Source organism: Muntiacus reevesi, chromosome 13 (assembly GCF_963930625.1).
Source record: "Muntiacus reevesi chromosome 13, mMunRee1.1, whole genome shotgun sequence".
NCBI lineage: Eukaryota > Metazoa > Chordata > Mammalia > Artiodactyla > Cervidae > Muntiacus > Muntiacus reevesi.
Window position 1 is genome coordinate 24,976,537 of NC_089261.1, and position 23,235 is coordinate 24,999,771.

The 23,235-nt window shown below is 43.0% G+C and overlaps 1 protein-coding gene and 1 non-coding gene across 3 annotated transcripts in view; one reads left to right on the forward strand and one right to left on the reverse strand.

Annotated features, from left to right (window-relative positions):
- GLT1D1 (glycosyltransferase 1 domain containing 1) overlaps nucleotides 1–23,235 on the forward strand; it is a 110,169-nt gene that overhangs the window by 5,540 nt on the left and 81,394 nt on the right. For both annotated transcript variants that reach the window (XM_065904840.1, XM_065904841.1), the window contains exons 2-3: nucleotides 14,546–14,694; nucleotides 20,376–20,481. In XM_065904840.1, coding sequence (XP_065760912.1) covers nucleotides 14,546–14,694; nucleotides 20,376–20,481 — 255 coding nt within the window. The remainder of the gene's footprint in view (nucleotides 1–14,545; nucleotides 14,695–20,375; nucleotides 20,482–23,235) is intronic.
- Nucleotides 8,209–8,281, reverse strand: TRNAG-CCC (transfer RNA glycine (anticodon CCC)). The gene has a single exon. It is a non-coding gene; the product is annotated as a tRNA-Gly (tRNA).

Genomic DNA, 23,235 nt, shown 5'->3' on the forward strand with positions numbered 1-23,235 from the left:
CACCAGCCATCTCATTCTCTGACACCCTCTTCTCCTTCTGCCCTCAATCTTTCCCAGCATCAGGGACTTTACCAATGAGTCAGCTGTTCGCATCAGATGACCAAAATACTGGAGTTTCAGCTTCAGCATCAGTCCTTCCAACCCTGAGTATTCAGGGTTAATTTCCTTTAGGATGGACTGGTTTGATCTCCTTGCTGTCCAAGGGACTTTCAGGAGTCTTCTCCAGTACTACAGTTTGAAGGCATCAAATCTTTGGCGCTCTGCCTTTTTTACGGCCCAGCTCTCACAACCATAAGTGACCACTAGGAAGACCATAGCCTTGACTGTACAGACCTTTGTCGGCAGAGTATAGTCTCTGCTTTTCAACACACTGTCTAGGTTTGTCATAGCTTTCCTGCCAGGAAGCAAATATCTTCTGATTTCATGGTTGCAGTTACCATCCACAGTGATTTTAGAGCCCAAGAAGAGGAAATCTGTCACTACTTCCACCTTCTCCTCTTCTATTTGCCATGAAGTAATGGGGCCAGATGCCATGATCTTAGTTTTTTTAATATTTAGTTTTAAGTCAGCTCTTTCACTCTCCTCCTTCAACCTTATCAAGAGGCTCTTTAGTTCCTCTTCTTTTTCTGCCATTAGAGTAGTATCATCTGCATATCTGAGGTTGTTGATGTTTCTCCCGCTTATCTTGATTTCAGCTTGTAACTCATCCAGCCTGACATTTCTCATGATGTGCTCAGTGTATAGGTTAAACAAACAGGGTGACAGCAGACAGCCCTGTCATACTCCTTTCTCAAGCTTGCACCAATCGGTAATTCCATGCTGGGTTCTAACTGTTGCTTCTTGACCTGCATACAGGTTTCTCAGGAGACACGTAAGATGGTCTGGTATTCCCATCTCTTTAAGAGCTTTCCACAGTTTATTATGAATGACACAGTCAAAGGCTTTGGCACAGTCAATGAAACAGAGGTTGATATTTTTCTGGAATCCTTTGCTTTCTCTATGATCCAGCAAATGTTGGCAATTTAATCTCTGGTTCCTCTTCCTTTTCTAAACCCAGCTTGATCCTTGCATCTCCTCACATCTAGAAAAGCACGAAGTCCCTTTATGGTGACATCAGATGCGTATGACTAGCAGAAAACCTTTTGTACAATGAATGCTTAATGGTATTGAACTCCACCTTCACCAAAACCTTATATATAATCTTCCCCCACTGCCTCTTTGGAGCAGTCTCTTAGATCTATCTGAGGTGCTGCCTCCCAGGCTGCAGTCCTCATTTTGCCACAAATAAAACTTAACTCGCAACTCTCAAGCTGTGCATCTTTTTTCAGTCGAAAAGGAAATGCAAGAAAAGAGATGGAAAAGAAGGAACTTCCCTGGTGGTCCAGTGGTCAGGTCCAGCACTTTCACTGCTGAGTGCCCTGGTTCAATTCCTGGTCGGGGAATTAAGATCCCACTAGCTACCTATTTCGGCCAAAAAAAAAGAAGAAGAACAGAGATGGAAACAAGAAAAGGTGAAGGATTGAGGCTTCCTAGGTCCACATTTCTGGGACTTCCCTGGGTGTTCAGTGGTTTAGACTCTACACTTCTAATGCAGAGGACATAGGTTCAATTTAATTTTTATTTTTTTTTTGGTGAGGCCAAAAAATTAAAAACAAAAAACCAGAATTACACAGCAGAGTAGGGAGTTCTAAAAGTTAGTGCTTTGGGCCAGGACTCTGACACCAGAGTGAATGCAGTGTCCCTGTGTTGAGAGAGCCAGACTTCGTACAGGGGTGTGTGGTTGTGTATTGTCTTTTTCCTCCATCTGAAACACAGCGTGAAGTGATTTTATTTGATGGGAAGTAGTTCAGATAACAGAAGCAAACAGAAGACTTTGTGGAAATGCACTGGAGGGGAAAAAAAAGGAGGAAAGTAAATATCATCACATCTAGTACAGCCCTGACCCTACTGCCGAGGGAAGCCTCTGCTGGTACAGGTCTGAACTCTGCTGTAACCATCAAGTGTTGCTGGGGGATTGGCTCTGCAGAAGAGCTCAAAGATATTGTTCTGTGAACCTTTTGACGTGGAACCAGGACCCTGTCCCAAGGCTGCAGTATTGTTTCTCGACTGCTCTTCCCTTGTCTCCGAAACCCCTCCCTTCCCTGATGAGCAACTGTTTGAACCTGCTCTTTGGAACTCAGGGAAGGTCACCGAGGCTGTATGAAGCCTATTTCTTGTAAAGGCTTCCATACCCAGAAGCCCCACAGGGTCCTGCCCAGTTTCAGAAACTGCAGGTATACATTAAGTCAGTGGGAAGAGGCTCTTTCATCTTCTCCCCTGATAAAATCATTGTTGCCTATTGTTTTCATTCAGCAAATATTTACTATTGAGTATCTCCAGGGGCACAGTGCTGGGAAGGCTCTGGAACAGAGGACAGGTGAGCCCTGCAGAAGCCAGCAGCTGCTCAGCCAGAGAATTTTTAGCACATCAGCTCAATGCTATGCCCTGTCATTTGAAAGAAGGTTTCAGCATTCTAGCACGAATGTACAATCACACAGATTGTTTAATTACAATATGATCACTGCTAGGAAGAACTGCCAGGTGGTAAGCGTGTGTTCCACCTGCCAGTGCAGGAGATGCAAGAGTTGTGGGCTTGATCCCTGGGTTGGAAAGATCCCCTGCAGTAGGAAATGGCAACCTGCTCCAGTATTCTTGCCTGGAAAATTCCATGGGCAGAAGAGCCTGGCAGGCTACAGTCCATGGGGTTACAAAGAGTTGGACATGATTGAGTGCACGTGCACACACACACACACACACACACACACACGAGTGTGTTCAAAGGACAGACCTATTTCTAGAGGGTCTGGGAGGCTCCCCAGAGAAATAGCTTTTCCTTTCTCATGCAGTTTTTTTAAATTGAGATATAATTCACATACCATAAAATTCACCCTTTTAAAGCATCCAATTCAGTGGTTTTTAGTATATTCGTAAAGTCACACAACCATCACCACTATCTCACTTCAGAACATTCTTAGCCATCTCAGAAGGCACCCCAGATTCATTAGCTGTCATCCCCAACCACCCCCCAGTGCTCCTCCCCAAGGTCCAGGCAGCCAATAATCTTTTCCGCATGAATCTGCCTCTTCTGGACATCTCATATAAATGAAATCATACTCTATATGGTCCTTTCCGAAGACTCTGCAGAATGCATCAGTACTTAATTCTTTTATAGCAGAATAATATATTGCATTAATGGACATGTCACATTTTGCTTGTCCATCCATCAGCTGAAGGACATTTGAGTTGTTTGCACTTACTGGCTACTGTCAATAGGGCTGTGGTGAATGTTTGCATATGAGAAAAAACTTTTTATTTATTTACTTTTTTTTTTTTTAAATTTATTTATTTGGCTTTGTCGGGTCTTAACTGAAGCATGTGAACTCTTATTTGTGGCATGTGGGATCTAGTTCCCTGACCAGGGATCGATCCTGGGCCCCTTGCATTGGGAGCGCAGAGTCTTAGCCCCTGGACCACCAGGGAAATCCCTATTTATTTACTTTTTATTATTTATTTACGTTGGCCACACTGCACAGCACGTAGAATCTTAGTTCCCCAACCAGGGATGGAACCCACGCCCCATGTATTGGAGGTATGGAACCTTAACCACTGGCTCACCAGAAAATCCCAAGAGAAATAACTTTTTAAGCTGGAGGTTAAAACCTGGGTGATGGGCTGTGACCCCGGCCCGTGGGCGGGCTGGCGGGCCTGCGTCTAGGCGGGCGGTCCCGGCCGGGTGCGCTCCGGGCGTGCGGGCTTCAGGAGGATCTGGACTGCAGCGAGAGTGCGTGTGTGGCCCCGACACCCTTTCCTGCGGCCCCAAGCTGGCTCAGATGCAGCATTGATCTAGGCACCAGTGAAGAAAGCAGTGAAGAAAGCCAAAATTTGTGTCGCCTTGGAGCTTATAGTTCATGAAGAACTAAAATATGAACCAGCCAGAAAGAAGAGATTTGGTTGACCAAGACATGTCTTAGAGTTTGGTCAAGGGCCCTGCTCACAGGTTTCTACACTTGTACAAATGCTGAAGATGGAAAGGCCTTTCCTTATTTATTTGGAGACTTGAAATAGAACTTTGGCAAGGAAAGAGACACGTTCATCCATGGAAGATATAGTAAATGCATTAAACTGCTTTCTTGCAGGATGGTCTCCAGAGGGGATAGTCTCATGAGATGGAGCAATTGATCACATTTGATGGTAACCAGCTTGACAACGCACCTTCAAATGGACTCTCCACACTACCTTGCCTCGTTTTACTCTTCCCTGCTTCCTTGAGCCTGAGCCCTGAGTAAAGCAATTCGTGGTAAAAAAAAAAAAAAAAAAAAAACACCTGGGTGAAGAGAGAGAAAGGTTGGGAACAGCATTTCTGGCCAAGGGACCCGCCTGTGGGGATGCCTCGAGACAGGAAGCAGCTTGTGGAGTTGAGAAGTGGAGGCATCTGAAGAGTTAGCCAGAGAGAGCGGCTGGCCTGGCAGTCGCTGCCTGGTGAAGGTTCTGGATTGAATGCTAGCAGGATTCGGAGTGAGGGACTGAGGTGGCTGACATGGGAACAAAGGGAAAGTACAGGCTTGAAAACGGTTGGGAAGGACCTGGGGCGATGTAGCAGAGGAGAGAGATGATGTAAGAGATGTGAAAAATTGAATATTTCCTGCCATATCAGTAGACAAGGACGACCTAGTCATTGGTGATTGCAGCCGCCTCTGATGGTGAGCTGGTGAGCGCTGAGGAAACTCAGGAAGGAAAGAATACCTGCCATCTGTTAATAGCAGACATCAGACTGCAGCCTGAGGAATCTCAGGATGTGAAAACCCAGGATACTGGCCCCGGGTAGCTGAGGTGCATGCCAAAGGAATGATTTCAGCAAGCCCAGCCTCTTGCATCTTCCCAATACATAGAAAAGTCTTCAATTCCTTGCCTTGAAATATCCAATTTTCTTTTTGTTGTTGTTACTGTAATTTTCCTTTTTTAAAACTTTTTGCTTTGTATCGAGGTATAGCTGATTAACAAGCAATGTTGTGATGGTTTCAGGTGAAAAGTGAAGGGACTCAGCCGGACGTATCCATATATCCATTCTCCCCTAAACTCCCTTCTCATTCAGGCTGCCACAGAACATTGAGCAGGTTCCCTGTGCTATTCAATAGGTCCTTGTTGACTATTCATTTAAAATATAACAGTGTGTATAAGTCAATATCAAACTCTGGAACTATTCTTTCCCTTCATTCATCCTCTTGGCAACCTATAAGTTTGTTCTCTATGTCTCTTGCTTTATCAGGACTCTTGCTTTATCACTAAATTATCCTCTCTTATTTTCTATTTTTGGGAGTTTGTTTTTCTTTTTAAAATTTTTATTTATTACTTTTTTTTTTTGTTTTGAACAATTGATGGTTGCTTCTATTCTGTTTCTATGTTCCCTCCCTTCCCTAATTAGTAACTGCTTGAGTCTGCTCTTTGGAACTCAGGGAGGGTCTAGGAAAGCCTTTTTCTACAAACAAGAAATAGGGAACAGGGAGGGGCTTTGTGACCCTCTGAGGTCAGAGTACAGTTGCTGTGGAAGGGATGAAGGGCCTTGGGGAAAGATCACCTCTGTGATTAGAGACCCTGATGGTTTATAAGAAGCTAGGCAGGATTTTAGATCAAGAACAAGAAAGGCTCTAATCCGATGGTCTATAATAGTAGCAGAGATTTGCAGCCTCATGTCATTGAAAACCCAACCCTAATTGCATGGACAAGGAAAGGGATTTAGCTGCTTATCCTATAAAAAGTCTGAGGGTAGGGCAGACTTCAGGCATGATATCACTGTTAAGATGGTATGGATGGGAGTCAGTTGCTCTGTCTTGGATCCACTTCCCATTCTTGTCAGGTTTTGTTTGCTGGCACCTCCCAACTCAAGCCCAGCAAGAAACACAAGTCTGAAGGTGCAGTCCCAAGTCCCAGAGTGCCTGCCCCAGGCTGGTTGTATGCATAGGTGGCATGCTCTGATTGGATCCTGGAGTTTGAGTGCTTCACACTGAAATGAGCGATGGGGATGTTCAAGGCTGCAGGAAGAGGGGAAGTGGAAATGGATGTTATTGAGGTGTTGACAAAAAAGATGTGCAGCATGAGAGTTGTGAGTTAAGTTTTATTTGGGGTAAAATGAGGGCTGCAGCCTGGGAGACAGCACCTCAGATAGCTCTGAGAGCCTGCTCCAAAGAGGCAGTGGGAAGAAGGAAGGTCAGTCAATAGGGGACTTAAATGCAATTGAGTGCTTACTTTACACAAGGTTTTCTGCTAGTCATGAGGAGCTGATGTCAGCATGAAGGGATTTAGTGCTTCCCTAGATATGAAGAGATACAAAGTTTGGGATCATGAAATCAGTTCCTGGAAATATCTGGCTATCTAAAGACCTGTCCCACCAGATTCCCTGGAGCACAGAGTGTCTCACTCCACCCTGGATTCCCTCAGCAGGTATTGAAGGTCAACAGCTGAAGCAGCACAGGGTTCAATCTCCATAGAAGCAGATGGCAAATGCCCTTGTTCTTGTTTAGTCACTGGCAAATGCTCCTGGCCAGTGCCAATTTATAGTTGACAGAGGTGAACACATTTCAGAGTGAAAGCTTTACTGATACTTATCAGTAAAGGAAAGAGGAAAAGCAGACCTCTGAACTTTTGAAGTTTTAGTTCAGTTCAGTTGAGTCACTCAGTTGTGTCTGACTCTTTGTGACCCCATGGACTGCAGCAAGCTAGGCTTCTCTGCCCATAACCACTCCCCAGAGCTTGCTCAAATTCATGTCCATCGAGTCAGTGATGCCATCCAACCATCTCATCCTCTGTCATCCACTTCTCTTCCTGCCTTCAATATTTTCCAGCATCGGGGTCTTTTCCAATGAGTCAGTTCTTCACATCAGGTAGCCAACGTATTAGAGTTTCAGCTTCCAATGAATATTCAGGACTGATTCCGTTTAGGATTGACTGGTTTGATCTCCTTGTAGTCCAAGAGACTCTCAAGAGTCTTCTCCAACACCACAATTCAAAAGCATCAATTTTTGAAGGTTTAAGGGAGAAATAAATGTAGGTATCTCTTGACTTCCTAGTTTTGCATTCTAATCCCCTATGATGCAAAGGACATCTTTTTTTTTTTTTTTTTTTGGTGTTAGTTCTAGAAGGTCTTGTAGGTCTTCATAGAACTGATCAACTTCAGCTTTTTCAGCATTCGTGGTTGGGGCATTGACTTGGATTACTGTGTTGTTGAATGGTTTGCTTAGAAATGGACGAGATCATTCTGTGATTTTTGAGATTGCACCCAAGTACTGCATTTTGGACTCTTTTGTTGACTGAGGGCTACTCCATTTCTTCTAAGGGGTTCTTGCCCACAGTAGTAGATATAATGGTCATCTGAATTAAATTTGCCTATTTCTATCCATTTTAGTTCACTGATCCTTAAAATGTTGATGTTCACTCTTGCCATCTCCTGCTTGATCATGTCCAGTTTACCGTGATTCATGGACCTAACGTTCCAGGTTCCTATGCAGTATTGCTCTTTATAGCATCAGACTTTACTTTCATCACCAGACATCCACAACTGAGTGTTGTTTCCACTTTGGCCCACCCACTTCACTCTTTTTGGAGCTATTCATGATTGCCCTCCGCTCTTCCCCATTAGCATATTGGACACCTTCCAAACGGGGGGGCTCATCTTCTGGTGTCATATCTTTTTGCCTTTTCATACTGTCCATGGGGTTCTCTTGGTAAGAATACTGGAGTGATTTGCCATTCCCTCATCCAGCGGACCACGTTTTGTCAGAACTCTTCACTGTGACCCGTTCATCTTGGGTAGCCCTGCATGGCATGGCTCACAGCTTCATTGTTATGCAACCCCCTTCTCCACGACAAGGCAGTGATCCATGAAGGGGGTCGAGAGCTAAAGAGGATGTAATCCCATGTATTTAGACATAAAGAGAGCCATGTGTGTCACTTAAAACATTCTAGTAGCCACTTTAAACAAAGCAGAGACAGATCAAATTAATTTTAGTAATATAGTCTTATGAACTCAGTATATCCAAATATCATTTCAACATGTCAATACAAAAATTATGATTGAGCTGTATTTATTTATTTGATTGCGTCGGGTCTTAGTTGTGGCATGCAAGATCTTTAGTTGTGGTAGGAGAACTCTTAGTTGTAGCATGTGGGGTCTAGTTCTCTGACCAGGGATCGAACCTAGGCCCCCTGCATTGGGAGGGCAGAGTCTTAACCACTGGACCACCAGGGAAGTTCCTGTATGTATATTTTACACTCAGCACATCTTTTTTCAATTTGCCACATTTCCAGTGCTCAGTTGGCTGTGTTATTAGACAATGTAGGACTCACCCTGCAGATGGGACCTGTCTCTTCCATTTGGTGTAGGACCCCTCATTTCTTGTTGTCTCCCCTTCTCCCCAAGTTCATTTACTTCATTAGTCTGAGCTCAGCAGTCTTTTGGGTTCAGGAGACCTGATCTAGATGCTTTACCTGTTTTGTGACTGTATGTTTGCCTTCTTTTAAAAAGAGTGACTTCCTAACAGTAATCTCTTGAGTACAAGACTCCACTAGAATCACATTAAAAAGTAGATTCACTTTACAGTTTGCAGAACTCACCCAAGGAGATAATATGCAAGGCAACACCATGTCGCACATATGTGCTGTTATTATCTCACTGCATTTATGAAGAGGCAAGGGGGTGGGCAGTGTTCTCTCCAGTTTGCTTTCCTGAGCTAGGGCTCACGGGTTCATGCGGGCATTGCCTTGACAGGTCTTCATCTTGCTGAGCTTCATCATGGTTTCAAGACCAGCATGGTTTCTCTTAACTTATCAGAGCTTCCTTTCTTAAAAAAGCTTTTATTTACTTAATTATTTTTGGCTGCTCTGGGTCTTTGTTGCTGCACATGGGCTTTCTCTAATTGCAGTGAGCAGGGGCTATTCTTCATGGTGTTGCACGGGCTTCTCATTGTGGTGACCTCTCTTGTTGCAGAGCTAAGGCTGTAGGGTGCAGGCTCAGTAGTCGTGGCCTGTGGGCTCAGTAGTTGTGGCACACAGGCTTAGTTGCCCCGAGGCATACGGGATCTTCCCAGACCAGGGATTGAACCCATGTCCCCTGCATTGGCAGGTAGAGTGTCAACCACTGGATCACCTGGGAAGTCCCACATCTCAGAACTTTTTGAAATATTATAAGAGTGTGACATCTTACACTTCAACACAGGTGACTTCACCCCATCAGTGACACGACATTCTTTCCCCCCAGGTGAACCATAGTTGAGCTAGGTTGACATCACGGGACATTAATGTCAACACCAGGTTGACATTAGTGCAATGTTCTATGAGAATCAATGGGCCCAGCCTGCTGCTCACACTTAGAGGCCCACAAGCTGAGATGGCCTTAAGGAATATTAGATTTCTGTTTCCTGTCTCAGGATCATGCAGGGGCTCATGGCTATGAAATGGAATGAAGTTCGTGTTGCCTGCCCTGTATCAGTTTTTCTTGCTATTTTTTTTTAATGGAGACATCGTAGTTTCTCAAAATCCATATAGGTTAAACACACAAATGATTAAGCTCTGTTTGTGCACTCAGTTAAATAGGATGGCTTCCAGCCAGGTGGAAGCAAGTAGAGTCCTACTGAATCTTTGAATCTTGAGTCAGGGGTGTGCAAGGAGGTTCAGTCAATTTCTAGAACATGCTCAAAGTCTCTTAATTTATTGGAGATGCTTTTGTTCTCAAAAAAAGCTGTCACTAAGCCAAATAAGCCAGAGTTCCTGGGACATAACAGGTGCTCAGGGAATTTATTAGTTGAATCAAGTAATCACTCATGGAAAGTGAAAAGTGTAAGTCACTCAGTCATGCCCGACTCTTTGTGACCCCATGGACTATACAGTCCATGGAATTCTCCAGGCCAGAATCCTGGAGTGGGTAGCTGTTTCCTTCTCCAGGGGATCTTCCCAACCCAGGGATCGAACTCAGGTCTCCCACATTGCAGGTGGATTCTTTACCAGCTGAGCCACCAGGGAAGCCCAAGAATACTGGAGTGGGTGGCCTATCCCTTCTCCAGTGGATCTTCCCGACCCAGGAATTGAACCAGGGTCTCCTGCATTGCAGGCAGATTCTTTACCTGCTGGGCTCCTGGGGAAGCCCAGTGATGCTGAAAGATCAGCCTCTGTGCACTGGTGCCAAATCTGTTGCAGGAAGGGGGACCCCGTCCAGGGCCTGAGAGTGGGCTCTCGTCTAACACTTGACAATGAATTGTTGGAGGAAATACACGTGCTGACAAAGCATGAGACTTTATTGGGAGGGGGACTTGGATGGAGAGCAGCAGGGTAAGAGAGCCCAGGAGAACTGCTCTGCCACGTGATTTGCTGTCTCAGGTTACAGTTATGGTAATGAGGTTAGTTTCCAGGTGGTCTATGGCCGATAGTTCTGACTCAGAGTCCTTCCTGGTGGCGGTTGCATAGCTCAGCCAAGATAGATTCCAGTGAGAAGGATTCTGGGAGGTTGATAGGACCTGTGTACTGGCGTCTCCTCTTTTCTTTTGACCTTTCCTGAATTCTTCCGGTTGATGCTAGCTTGTTAGTTCTACATTCCTTTCGAGGACCTCCTGTTTGACACAACTCATGCAAGTGGTTCCTATGGTGCCTGGCCAGGGCAAGTGGTTTCAGTCCGTGGTTCCCCTAACAAATCAAACCTCGGAGACAGCGTTTTGGGTGAAATAGAAAAGAATAGCTTTATTGCTTTCCCAGGCAAAGGGGAGCCCTTGAAACTGTGTGTCCCAACCCTGAAGAATCTGGTGAGGATTTTTATAGCAATGGCCCAAGGGTGGTGTTGCTGATAGGATTAGGGTGTGCGCATGGTCTGCACTCAGGTAGTGTTAAACCAGGACCCTGCCCCAAGGCTCTGCTATTGCTTCTTGGCTGTTCCTCTCCTGTCTCTGTGTCCCCTTCCTTCTCTGATTAGCAACTGTTGGAACCTGCCTTTTGGAACTCAGTGGAGGTCATGGAGGCTGAACAGAAAGGCTCCTGTGCCCGGCGCCCCACAGGGTCCTGCTTGGTTTCAGAAGGAACAAGGACAAAACAATTTAAAGGGGTTATTTCCTTAAGATCTTATGGAAAAACCAGAAAGAACTTTTTGGCCAACCTGATACAAATCGGCAGGAAACAAGGCTCAAGTCTTGGTCCATAGAGAATTAAGATTAAAAAAAAGACTATTTTGAAATATTTATGAGATCATAAAGCTAGTGTTGAAATGCTATTTGAAAATGTGTTTAATAGACGAAAAACAAGGCATTGTCTGTGCTCAGTCACCCAATCCAATGTGCCCTGCCCAGTAGATTCTGCAACAGCCAGAAATCTCTCAGGTATAAATTTCCTAAGTAGAATTCAAACTGTTTCCTTTCCATTTCCCAACACCTTTGGTTTTGGCTTCTCATTTTAGAGTTTTAAAGATGGAATAACAGTCATTTCACAATTATGCTCTGAAGTTCATTGTGTCCTTATTTTTGCATGATGTGTATTTTTAGGCTGAAGTGAGCAGATAACTAGACAGCCTGCAGGCTTCTTTCCCGGTTCTGCTTAACAGTTGCCATCAGCATTTACAAAGGAGTTGGAGGGGGGGTGGTTAGGTGGTGGTGGGTGAGCGGTGACAGGGATCAATCAGCCTTAACAGTGGAAATGATAAGATAAAGATACTCAATAAGTTGTAAGAGCAGAGCTCAAGTCTCCAGACCTTAGTTTTTCTTTCTTGGCAAGGTGATAGCTGCAGCCTTGTGCATTTAATTTACAGCACAAAAGAGAAAACAGAGAGAGAGAGAAAAAAAATTTATCATTCACGTAGTAGTATTGGTGATCATTCTCACCATATTTCCCAGAGTGGAGGCGGGCTGGAAGATTTGATGTATCTTCTGAAGACCTGAGTTCCCTTGAGGCTCCCACTGTGTAAGGAAGTTGATCATTTTATGATCATTTGGATTGAATGTTCTAGATCCTTGTTCTTCTGTGTTTACTCTTCCTATTTGATACAATATTGCCCCTAAGTGCCACCCAGCTAACTCCTCTCATGTTTAACTGAAGAATAACCATCTTTATTATCGCTGGAATTAGGAGGGAAATGGTTATGTTGGGTTTGAACTTTGTACTCCAGTACCTTCTGGATGATTTAAGAACTTTTCAAGAGTGTCCTTGATTGCCACTGACGTGCTGGTTTTGTGTTTTTCTGTTTGTTCTTTTCTGATTTTGTTTTTGGAGTATAGTTGATTTACAGTGTTGTTCATTTCAGGTGTATAGCAAAGTGATTCAGTCATAGCTATATTTTCTTTTTTCAGATTATTTTCCCTTATAGATTATTACAAGATATTGAGTATAGAGTCCCCTGTGCAACTGTCCCCTACCAATAGTAGGTCCTTGATGGTTTTCTGTTCTGTAATAGGAACTCTAAGTATGATGTGACTGCCTTGCTCATATGACTGCAGCCCAGAGGGATGGTAGTAGCGATGGGCTTGGAGCACAATGGAAATAGTGAGGAGACAGCTACATTAGGAGCAGAGGCTGTCAGATTTCACTGAAGGGAGCTGGTGTTGGGGAATGTTGGGGCCATGTCAGGGGGCTCAGAAGGCATGGTGCATTGGACATCCTCCAGATGGAAGGCAGGACTAGAGCTAAGGGTGGCAAGAGTGGAATGCGCTTGGCCTTGCAGGGAAAGAAGGATATGAAGGGCTCTGTGTCCTAGGCTAGGGTGCTTGGACTTGATCCCAGAGACACATCCAGCCATCACTGCTTTCTATATTCAGGAAGCGAGACAGATCCATGCCCCATTCTCACAGAGTTGACAATTGGGCTGGCTACTCTTAGCCATTTGAGGGTTTTAAGTAAGGGAGAGGCCAAGTTGGATTGGCTGTGCATTCACATGCTCACACACATACACCTCAAGCAATTACAATAAGTTCCACTTATGAACATCGCAGATTTTTAAAAATGCAGCATGTGCATTCACATGTCTAACCATAGAAGTCAGTCCTGTGTCTGGCATACACTGTCGCGTGTGTGCGTTGTCTACAAGTTGGTTGTGCTTTTGCGTACTTTACTATGCAGCACTGGATAAAGGACAGTGGTGCAGTGTCTTTATTTCAAGCTTAGGATATCTGGAAGCAAGCGCAAAAGCAGCAGTCATGTAGCTGTTACTGCTGTACTTTTCAAGGTTCTGTACTGTAGGGTTAAAAATGCTTTCTTTATTTTTTTGCGTTTGTTTCCTTTTTATGTATTATCTGTGTGAAAAGTATTATAAACCTATTAGAGTACAGTAATATATAGCTGATAGTGTTAGCTGGGTACTTAGGCTAACTTTGTTGAACATACCAATAAACTGGACTTGTGAATGAGCTCTGTGAATGGAACTCATATGTATGTTAGGGACTTACTATACTATTTTTAATAATATAGCACCTGGTCAAAGTATCTAGCCATGCAAAAGGGTGCGTTATGAGAAGATAGTCTCTCCCCACCTCTGGTCCCTGGTTCTCTTTAGACAGAATCATTGTTATCTATTTCTTCTGTATCTTTCTACAGATATTCTATGCACACATGCTCTCTTTTCATTAACAGTGTGTATTGAGTTCATTCTAAATAACTTCACAGTGATCTGCATTTTTTTCACAGCATCGGGGCTCGATTGCCTCATCTGCACTGTAATATGAGCGGTCCCCTACGGTTGCACACGGAGGTTGGTTTAAGTTTTTTTGCTTCCTCGGTGCTCACTCTTGGATGCCTGTTTTGCGCTCATACCTGAGTGTGCTTTTAGAATCAATTCTGAGAAGGGAAGTTATTTGATCACAGAGTTTGTGCATTTTAAATCTGCTAGTGGTTGCTACTTTGCCCACAGAAGAGCTTGTGCCTGCTTCCCCAGTCTAGTGTGTTTATTTCTTGAAGCCTATGGCAGACTTTCCAAATAGTCTACATTGAAAAGATGATTACATTAAAAAGTTGCTCACCATTTCATGTATTTAAAAGCCCGATTGTATTTTGAGGGGTATGGACTGTAATTTTACACTGATCTCTATTTGGGTTGATGGAACTTCCCTGGTGGTGCAGATAATAAAGAATCTGTCTGCAATGCAGGAGACCTGGGTTTGATCCCTGGGTTGGGAAGATCCCCTAGAGAATGGAATGGCAACCCACTCTAGTATTCTTGCCTGGAGAATCCATGGACAGAGGAGCCTGGTGGGCTAAGGTCCATGGGGTCACAAAGAGTCAGACACGACTGAAACGACTAACATCTACTCTTTCTTTTCTGCTACCCTTAGTCCCAGTCCTGTTCCCAGTCCCAGTTCTGGTATTTGAGGCTGATAGACGAATGTATTTTAGGTGGATTGCTTCTAAAGGACAATTCAGAAGATATGTATCATTAACTTTTGATTTAATGAATCTTTTGATTGATTTAAAGTTTTGACCACAGCAGCAGCCTGTTCCATTTTAATTTTTTGTTTTCCTATCTTTTTTCTCTGTTTATTTTTTGATAAAGGGACCATCTAGAAGCTGCAGGTCATGTGTGTATTCTGAAAGATGCCTTTGACTTTGAAAATCCATCTGAAATCTCAAACTTCATCAAGGCAGAGAACCTGGAGGCAGCTGTGGCTCTGCATCTGTATAGAGGAGGCAGACTTTTGCAAGGTAACCCCCTCTCTTCAGAGGTGAAACGCTAGCAGTCAGGAAAACCAGGAGTGCCTATAATTTCAACTTGAAACATAGATGAAACAGTTTATCCCATTTATCCGACTCCAAAATGGAAGGAACACAGTCATCTTTTCAGTTTGTTCTTAACAGAGTGATTTTCTAAAATGATGTAACTGCACCAGTTGAGATTGGATGTATATCGAAGCTGTTTTTACTACATTAAGAGTCTTATCGTGAATGTTCTTGATGTGCTTTTCTTCACTCAGAATCTAATGTTCAAAAGTTAAAAATGGGACTCTTTCACAAAATGTAGAAGTGAGCACATAGGGGAGAGTTTATTCAATTGTTTTAGTAATGAGGGAGCTACTAAGATGCTAAAGCCAGTTTAAAGAGCATTTGGGGAACTGAGACTTGAGTGGGCAATTTAGTAGAGAATATTAGGATGAGGACTTCCCTGGGCCAGTCATTAAGAATCTGCCTGTCCATGCAGGGGACACAGGTTCAATCCCTGGTATGGGAAGATTACACACACCTCCGGGCAACTAAGCCTGTGTCCCACAACCACTGTGCTCGAGTTCTGCAATTACTGAAGCCCGTGCACCCTGGAGCCCATGCGTCACAGCAGGAGAAGCCACTGCTATGAGAAGCCTGTGCACCCCAACAAACAGTAGGCCCCCGCTTGTGGCAGCTAGAGAAAGGCCGCACTTGGCAATGAAGACCCAGTGCAGCCAAAAATAAATAAATGATAAAATTTTTAAAAAAGGATATTAGGATGGGGTTGGCTGTAGAATTGGTTAACGTCTAGCAGGGCAATCAACTGTAAACTCTGGGGCTGAGCTCCCTGTCTATGCAGCAGTTCCCTCTAGCTATCTGTTTACACATGGTAGTGTATATATGTCATTGCTATTCACCCAACTAGTCTAGCCCCCGTCACCCCACCCCAGTCCACATGTCCGTTCTTTATGTCTGCATCTTCATGTCTGCATCTCTATTCCTACCCTGGAAATAGATTCATCTCTACCATTTTTCTAGATTCCACAAATGTAAATTGATACAGCCACTGTGGAGAATAGTATGGAGGCTCCTAAAAAAACAAAAAATAGCACTATTGTATGACCCAGCCATCCCATTACTGGGCATATACTCTGAGAAAACCATCATTCAAAAGGCCACGTACCCCAGTGTTCATGGCAGCTCTATTTACGATAGCCCCAACAAGGAGACAACCTAATGTTCGACGACAGATGAAGGATAAAGTTGTGGTACATATATATACAATGGAATATTACTCGGTCTTAAAAAGGAATGAAATTGAGTCATTTGTAGTGATGTGGATGGATCTAGAGTTATCATTCAAAGTGAAGTAAGTCAGAAAGAGAAAAACAAATATTGTGTATTAATGCATATATGTGGAATCTAGAAAAATAATCCTGATATCTTTCTTGAGTGCTTATTAACTTACAGTGGTCTCCCAAAGTTCCCTAGGTGTCCCTCTCTGTCTATAATTCCCTACTGGGAACTCTACAACTACCTACATAACTATCTTAGTCTATTCCTGATTACTACTTCACAGAGTAAGTACTTTTAATTAATAGTAAATACTGAAGTCACACAACAGTCTTAGAAAACCAATCCACAGGGAACCTTTAAACCTTGCTTTCTTGGACCTTGAAAGGATGTGCAGGCAATCGTTCTCTTGGCTTTATCTACAATTTTTGGATATTTCTTCTTTTCCCTTCCAAGGTCAGTTTGACTTCACCAAAAGCCCAGTGGCTACTGAGTGGAGGCAGGACAGATAATTTTGTTGTTGAGTCATGAGTGGCTTTTTCCAAACATGAATTAAATGACTCGGCAGTGGCAGCTTTTCAGGAGATGGTATGTCACTTGAGGCCCCACATTATCTATAGTAATCATCATACGGGGTGACACTTCACTCAGTAAAATGTATCAGCTCCTGAAATATTCAGACATTTCATTGCTAAAGGTGACTTCCTGTTTCCCTGCACTATATCAAGCCTTATTAATCTTTTAGCTCTTTCTCCCACTCCTGCACCATAGGAAGGTGGACCCTCTTTTCCCATATAGGTATCACTTAATGGTGCAGTGGTAAAAAATCTGCCTGCCAAAGCAGGAGATGCAGGAGACAAAGGTTCAATCCCTGGTCTGGGAAGATGCCCTGGAGAAGGAAATGGCAACCCACTCCAGCATTCTTGCCTGGGAAATCCCATGAACAGCAGAGCCTGGCAGGCTACAGTCCGTGGGGCTGCAAAGAGTCAAACATGACTGAGCACGCACACATACATATGGTATATTTAAGCACACAACTTAGCGATCTTTCCAAATCAGTGCTTATGCTGACCATTTGTCACTCCCAATCGTCTGCTGAAAAAAACAAACAAACAAAAACTCACAGTTTCCTGAATCTGGCTTCTTAAAGTCACCTGGTATCTGCTCCTTGCTAGATTCAAGCCTAAAGCCTATTCTCAACAAGAAACAAAGGGAAAGATTTGTCAAAACCTTGATTTCTCCTTCCTGTGTAACGTATTCACAGATTCCAGGAGTTATGGATGGACATTTTTCAGGGCCATTATTTTAACTGCCTCAGACCTTTCTCTGGTCCCTAAAGGTTCATGTCCATCCCATGTGCTAAAATCTGAACATCCCCCAAAGTCTAAGCCCCTGGCAGAAGGTAAATCATCTCTACATGGTGTGCTTTTCCATGTCTGGCTGTATGTATTTTTGGAAAAGGTCACACCTGTCAATAGTAAGAAAGGCAAGAAATATAAAATGTTATAGAGAGAAAAAGTAAGTTTCTCTACCATCCCAGATCTGTGATCTTCTGGGTTCCTTTTTTTTCTTCCATATCGAGCAGTTTGTGGGATATCAGTTCCCTGACTAGGGATCGAACCCATGCCCCTGGCAGTGAAAGCATGAGTCCTAATCACTGGTCCACCAGGGAAGTAACCTGGGTTCTTTCCATAGAGGCATTGGTGGCTAGGTTTTTCTGTTTATCTTTTCAAAGATATTCTTTGTACAGAGAAATGTATGTTGATCATTTTACTGCACACATTGTGTTCATCAAAATGCTCTTGATTTTTTTTAACTTAAATTCCTTTTTAAAGTTTTCATTTGAATTTTTTACTTACCGCCTTTCTGTACCTCCTGTGTGTTGTCAGAGTGCTTAGTATCTAAAGGCTGTGAAGTGAGAGGCACTTCACTAGAAAGAAAAAAGATAAAATCTGCTCCTTTTCATGACAAAAGACTTCTAAGGTAAATACAAGGAAAGATCACTACCTTTTCGCTGCAATGTTGAAGTCTCTGTAGCGATGGTTTGTTTGAGAAACCCCAGTATGAACTCAAATTAGATCTGGTCTGTTTAGTGGTTTGCTTTTGCTCTTTTGAAATTTTTATTGACCTTTGGAAGTCCTTCTGGGAAGCCCTATTTGATGAGCACGTTGTTTAACTTGATCTGTGCATGCTCCATGCCTTTTGAGCTTACCAAGGCAGGAAATGTGCCTTCCATCAGTTTAGGGCTCATCAGTCAGAATAAATATGCTCCTGGGGGGAGGGGGTGGAATCTTTTTGCACTTGACATTCGCAGCATCTCAGATATTTTTGGTTCCCATACATTTGTGCCCTCCGTGATTTATCATACTGCATGTTCCTGGAAGATACAGTCTATGTGTCTTTCCTTTCCCTCCTGGTTCCTCGCCGTCATGGTGGCTGATCTCATGAACAGCAGGTCTACATTTGAAGCCTTCTTTTTCCATCATAAACACCAGCAGTTCCAGATTAATGCATTTCCCAGGGATGGTACACTTGGCTTTCTTTGTTTATTTTAATTTTAATTTTTAATTGGAGGACAATTGGTTTACACCGTGGTATTAGTTTCTGCTGCACAACAATGTGAATTACCTGTTTGATATATGTATACATATATCCTCCCCCAGCTGAGCCTCACTCCCGCCTGCCCCATCCCACCTCTCTGGGCCATCACAGAGCACCAGGCTGAGTTCCCTGCGCTCTTCAGCAGAGCCCCACTAGCTGTCTATTTTACACCTGGTAGCATACATATGTCAGTGCTGCTCTATCAGTTCATCCCACCCTCCCCTTTCCGGTTATGTCCACGTGTTCATTCTCTACATCTGTGTCTCTGTTCTTGGCTTGCAAATAGATTCGTCAGTTCCATACTTCTAACTTCCAAACATTTGAGTTAATATTGCTGTTGTTTAGTCACTGAGTCATGTCTGACTCTTTTGTGACCCCCATGGATTGTAGCCCATCAAACTCCTCTTGTCCATGGGATTTCCCAGGCAATAATACTGGAATGGATTACCATTTCCTCCTCCAGGGGTTCTTTCCAATCCAGGGATCAAACCTGCATCTCCTGCATTAAAAGGCAGATTCTTTACCACTGAGCCACCAGGGAAACCTCATGCATTAACAGACAATATTTGTTTTTCTTTTTCTGACTGACTTCACTCTGTATGACAGACTCTGAGTTCATCCACATCACTACAACTGACTCAATTTCATTACTTTTGTGACTGAGTAATATTCCATTATTATATATGTATGTATACATATACATATATATATCACAACTTAAAAAAATTAATTTACTTTAATTGGAGGCTAATTACTTTACAATATTGTGGTGGTTTTTGCCATACACTGACATGAATCAGCCGCGGGTATACGTGTGTCCCCCCATCCTGAAACCCCCTCACACCTCCCTCCGCATCCCATTCCTCTGGGTTGTTCCAGTTCACCAGCTTTGAGTGCCCTGTGTCAACCATTGAACCTGGACTGGCGATCTGTTTCACATATGGTAATATACATGTTTCAGTGCTATTCTCTCTAATCATCCCACCTTTGCCTTCTCCCACAGAGTCCAAAAGTCTATTCTTTATATCTGTCTCTTTTGTTGTCTTGCACATAAGGTCATCGTTACCATCTTTCTAAATTCCATATATATGCGTTAATATACTATATTGGTATTTTTCTTTCTGACTTACTTCACTCTGTATAATAGGCTCCAGTTTCATCCACCTCATTAGAACTGACTCAACTGCGTTTTTTTTTTTTTTAATAGCTGAGTAATACTCCATTGTGTATATGTGCCACAGCTTTCTTATCCATTTATCTGCCAGTGGACATCTAGGTTGCTTCCATGTCCAAGCTATTGTAAACAGTGCTGTGATGAACACTGGGGCATACATGTCTCTTTCAATTCTGTTTTCCTCAGTGATATCACAACTTCTTTATCAATTCATCTATCAGTGGATACGTAGGTTGCTTCCGTGTCCCAAATATTGTAAATAGTGCTGCAGTGAACATTGGGGTACATGTGTCTTTTTGAATTATGATTATACTTGACTTTGATAGATGGAGGCTAACATTTTTCATATGTTAAAATTTAAAGCATATTGATTTAAAATAGCCTCGTCTCACATGATTAACCCCATGTCATGTTCACAATGGTGATAGCTATCCTATTCAGGAGAGTTAGATGTAATTGAACAAACAACATGACATAGTCCATATATTTTGGGAACTTTGGTTTTTTCTATCAATGCTTGGGGATAATTACTGAGAGGGTGTTTTATTTTATTTTATTTTTTTGAGAGGGTGTTTTAAAGGTAAACTGTGCTTTGTTAAGTGTCCTAATTTTGCAGGTAATGGAATTCCTTTTGGGATCATCTTTGGTGGAACTGATTTAAATGAAGATGTTAACCAGGGAGATAAAAACAAAGTGATGGGAAAAGTCCTTGAAGAAGCCAGGTAATGCTTAAGAGAATTTCACAGGAGTTAAGCGTTTAACCCTTTTGGATAAAATTCATTAACACAAAACGATGGAGTAAACCAGTAGTTTGGGAGGGTTATATCTTACCCTAAAAAACCAACTTCTTTCTTTCATTTTTTCATTCAGTCAGCACATGTTCATTTTACCAGGAATAGTCATTGTAAACAAGTTACTGGTCTTAAACAATTCTTTCACTTGAGTTAATATTGGATGAATGTTCTTAGAATGTTTGTTGCGGTGGAAGAGAGAGAATTATTGCTAAGAGTGAATAAGGGTAAACTCAAGGTTTATTAGCACACAATTTAGGGTCAACTTTGCATCGGGTAGAATGCAAATGCCCAAGTAGAATGTTTTCATTTTTGCAGTTTTATTGAGATATAATTGACATGCAGAACTGTATCCGTTTAAGCTGGTGGTTTCTTGCTAAGTCCTGTCTGACTCTTGTAGCCCCTGGATGTTAACCTGCCAGGCTCTTCTGTCCATGGGATTTCCCGGGCAAGAATACTAGAATGGGTTGTCGTTTTCTTCTCCCAAGGATCTTCCCAACCCAGGAACTGAACCCAGCTTTCCTGCATTGCAGGCAACTTCTTTACTGACAGCCATCAGGGGTGAATGGCATAATGATTTGATTTGAAATGATTATCACAGCAAATTTAGTGAACATCCATCATCTCATATAGCTACAAATTTAATTAAATAGAAAAGAGATTTTTTTTTCCCTTGTGGTGAGATTTACTTAAATGCTTAAGATTTATTCTCTTAATTCCCCAACCAGAGATGGAATCAGTGCCCCTTGCAGTGGGGAGCATGGAGTCCTAACCACGGGCCCACCAGGGAAGTGCCTGAAACTTTGTGCCCTTTGACTAATACCTTCCTGTTTCTCCCTCCCCTACCTTCTCTCATCTTACTCATGCTTCCATGAGTTTGCCTATTTTAGGTTCCACATATTGGTGGAGTCACCCCGCCCCCCTCCCCCCCCCGATTTTGTCCATCAACATCTGGCTCGTTTCTCTGAGCATAAGTATGCCCCAGGTTCATCCATGTTGTTGCAGACGGCCGTGTGTCCTCCTCCGTAAAGGCTGAATGGTATTCCACTGTATGTGCATGCCACGTTTTCTTTTCTTTTTTTAAAAAAAAATTATTTATTTATTTTTGGCTGCTCTGGGTCTTCCTTGCTGCACACAGGCTTTCTCTAGTTGGGGCGAGCGGAACTACTTTCTGTTACAGTGTGTGGGCCCAGTGGTTGGAGCGCACGGGCTTTGTTGCTCTGTGGCATGTGGGATCTTGCCTCACCAGGGATCCAACCCCTGTCCCCTGCATTGGCAGGTGGACTCTTCCCTGGGCCACCAGGGAAGTCCCATGCTACATTTTATGTATCCATTTGTCTATTGATGTGTATTTAAGTTGTTTCCATGTCCCCAGTATGTGGCCAGCCTTGGATTTTTTGTGGCTCATCTGTAACCCTTCTGTGGCTAAGGAACTGTGGTTAGGGAATCCTGGCCTCTTCAAAAATAATTGTCCCATTTCTGATCCATACCAAGGACAGAACTCCAAGTTCTATTGTATAGCATAGTTTAGTTCAGTTCAGTTCATTTGCTCAGTCGTGTCCAACTCTTTGCGACCCCATGGACTGCAGCACACCAGGCTTCCCTGTACATCACCAACTTCCAGAGTTTACTCAAACTCATGTTCATTGAGTCAGTGATGCCATCTAGCCATCTCAACTTCTGTTGTCCCCTTCTCCTCCTGCTTTCAATCTTTCCCAGCATCAGTGTCTTTTCCAATGAATCAGTTCTTCACATCAGGTGGCCAAAGTATTGGAGTTTCAGCTTTAGTATCAGTCCTTCCAATGAATATTCAGGACTGATCTCCTTTAGGATGGACTGGGTGGATCTCCTTGCTGTCCAAGGGACTCTCAAGAGTCTTCTCCAACACCACAGTTCAAAAGCAACAATTCTTTGGTGCTCAGCTTTCTTTATAGTTTAACTCTCATATCCATGCATGACTACTGGAAAAACCATAACCTTGACTAGATGGACCTTTGTTGGCAAAATAATGTCTCGCTTTTTAATATGCTGTCTAGGTTGGTTATAACTTTTCTTCCAAGGAGCAAGCATCTTTTACATGGCTGCACTCACCATCTGCAGTAATTTTGGAGCCCCCAAAAATAAAGTCTGTCACTGTTTCCACTGTTTCCCCATCTATTTGCCATGAAGTGATGGGACCAGATGCCATGATCTTCATTTTCTGAATGTTGAGTTTGAAGCCAACTTTTTCACTCTCTTCTTTCACTTTCATCAAGAGGCTCTTTAGTTCTTCACTTTCTGCCATAAGGGTGGTGTCATCTGCATATCTGAGGTTATTGATATTTTTCCCGGTAGTCTTGATTCCAGCTTGTGCTTCATCCAGTCCAGCATTTTGCATGATGTACTCTGCATATAAGTTAAACAAGCAGGGTGACAATATACAGCCTGACATACTCCTTTCCCAATTTGGAACCAGTGTGTTGTTCCATGTCTAGTTCTAACTGTTGCTTGACCTGCATACAGATTTCTCAGGAGGCAGGTGAGGTTGTCTGATATCCCCATCTCTTTAAGAGTTTCCCACAGTTTGTTGTGATCCACATAGTCAAAGGCTTTGGCATAGTCAATAACATAAAAATAGATGTTTTTCTGGAACTCTCTTGCTTTTTCGATGATCCAGTGGATGTTGGCAACTTGATCTCTGGTTCC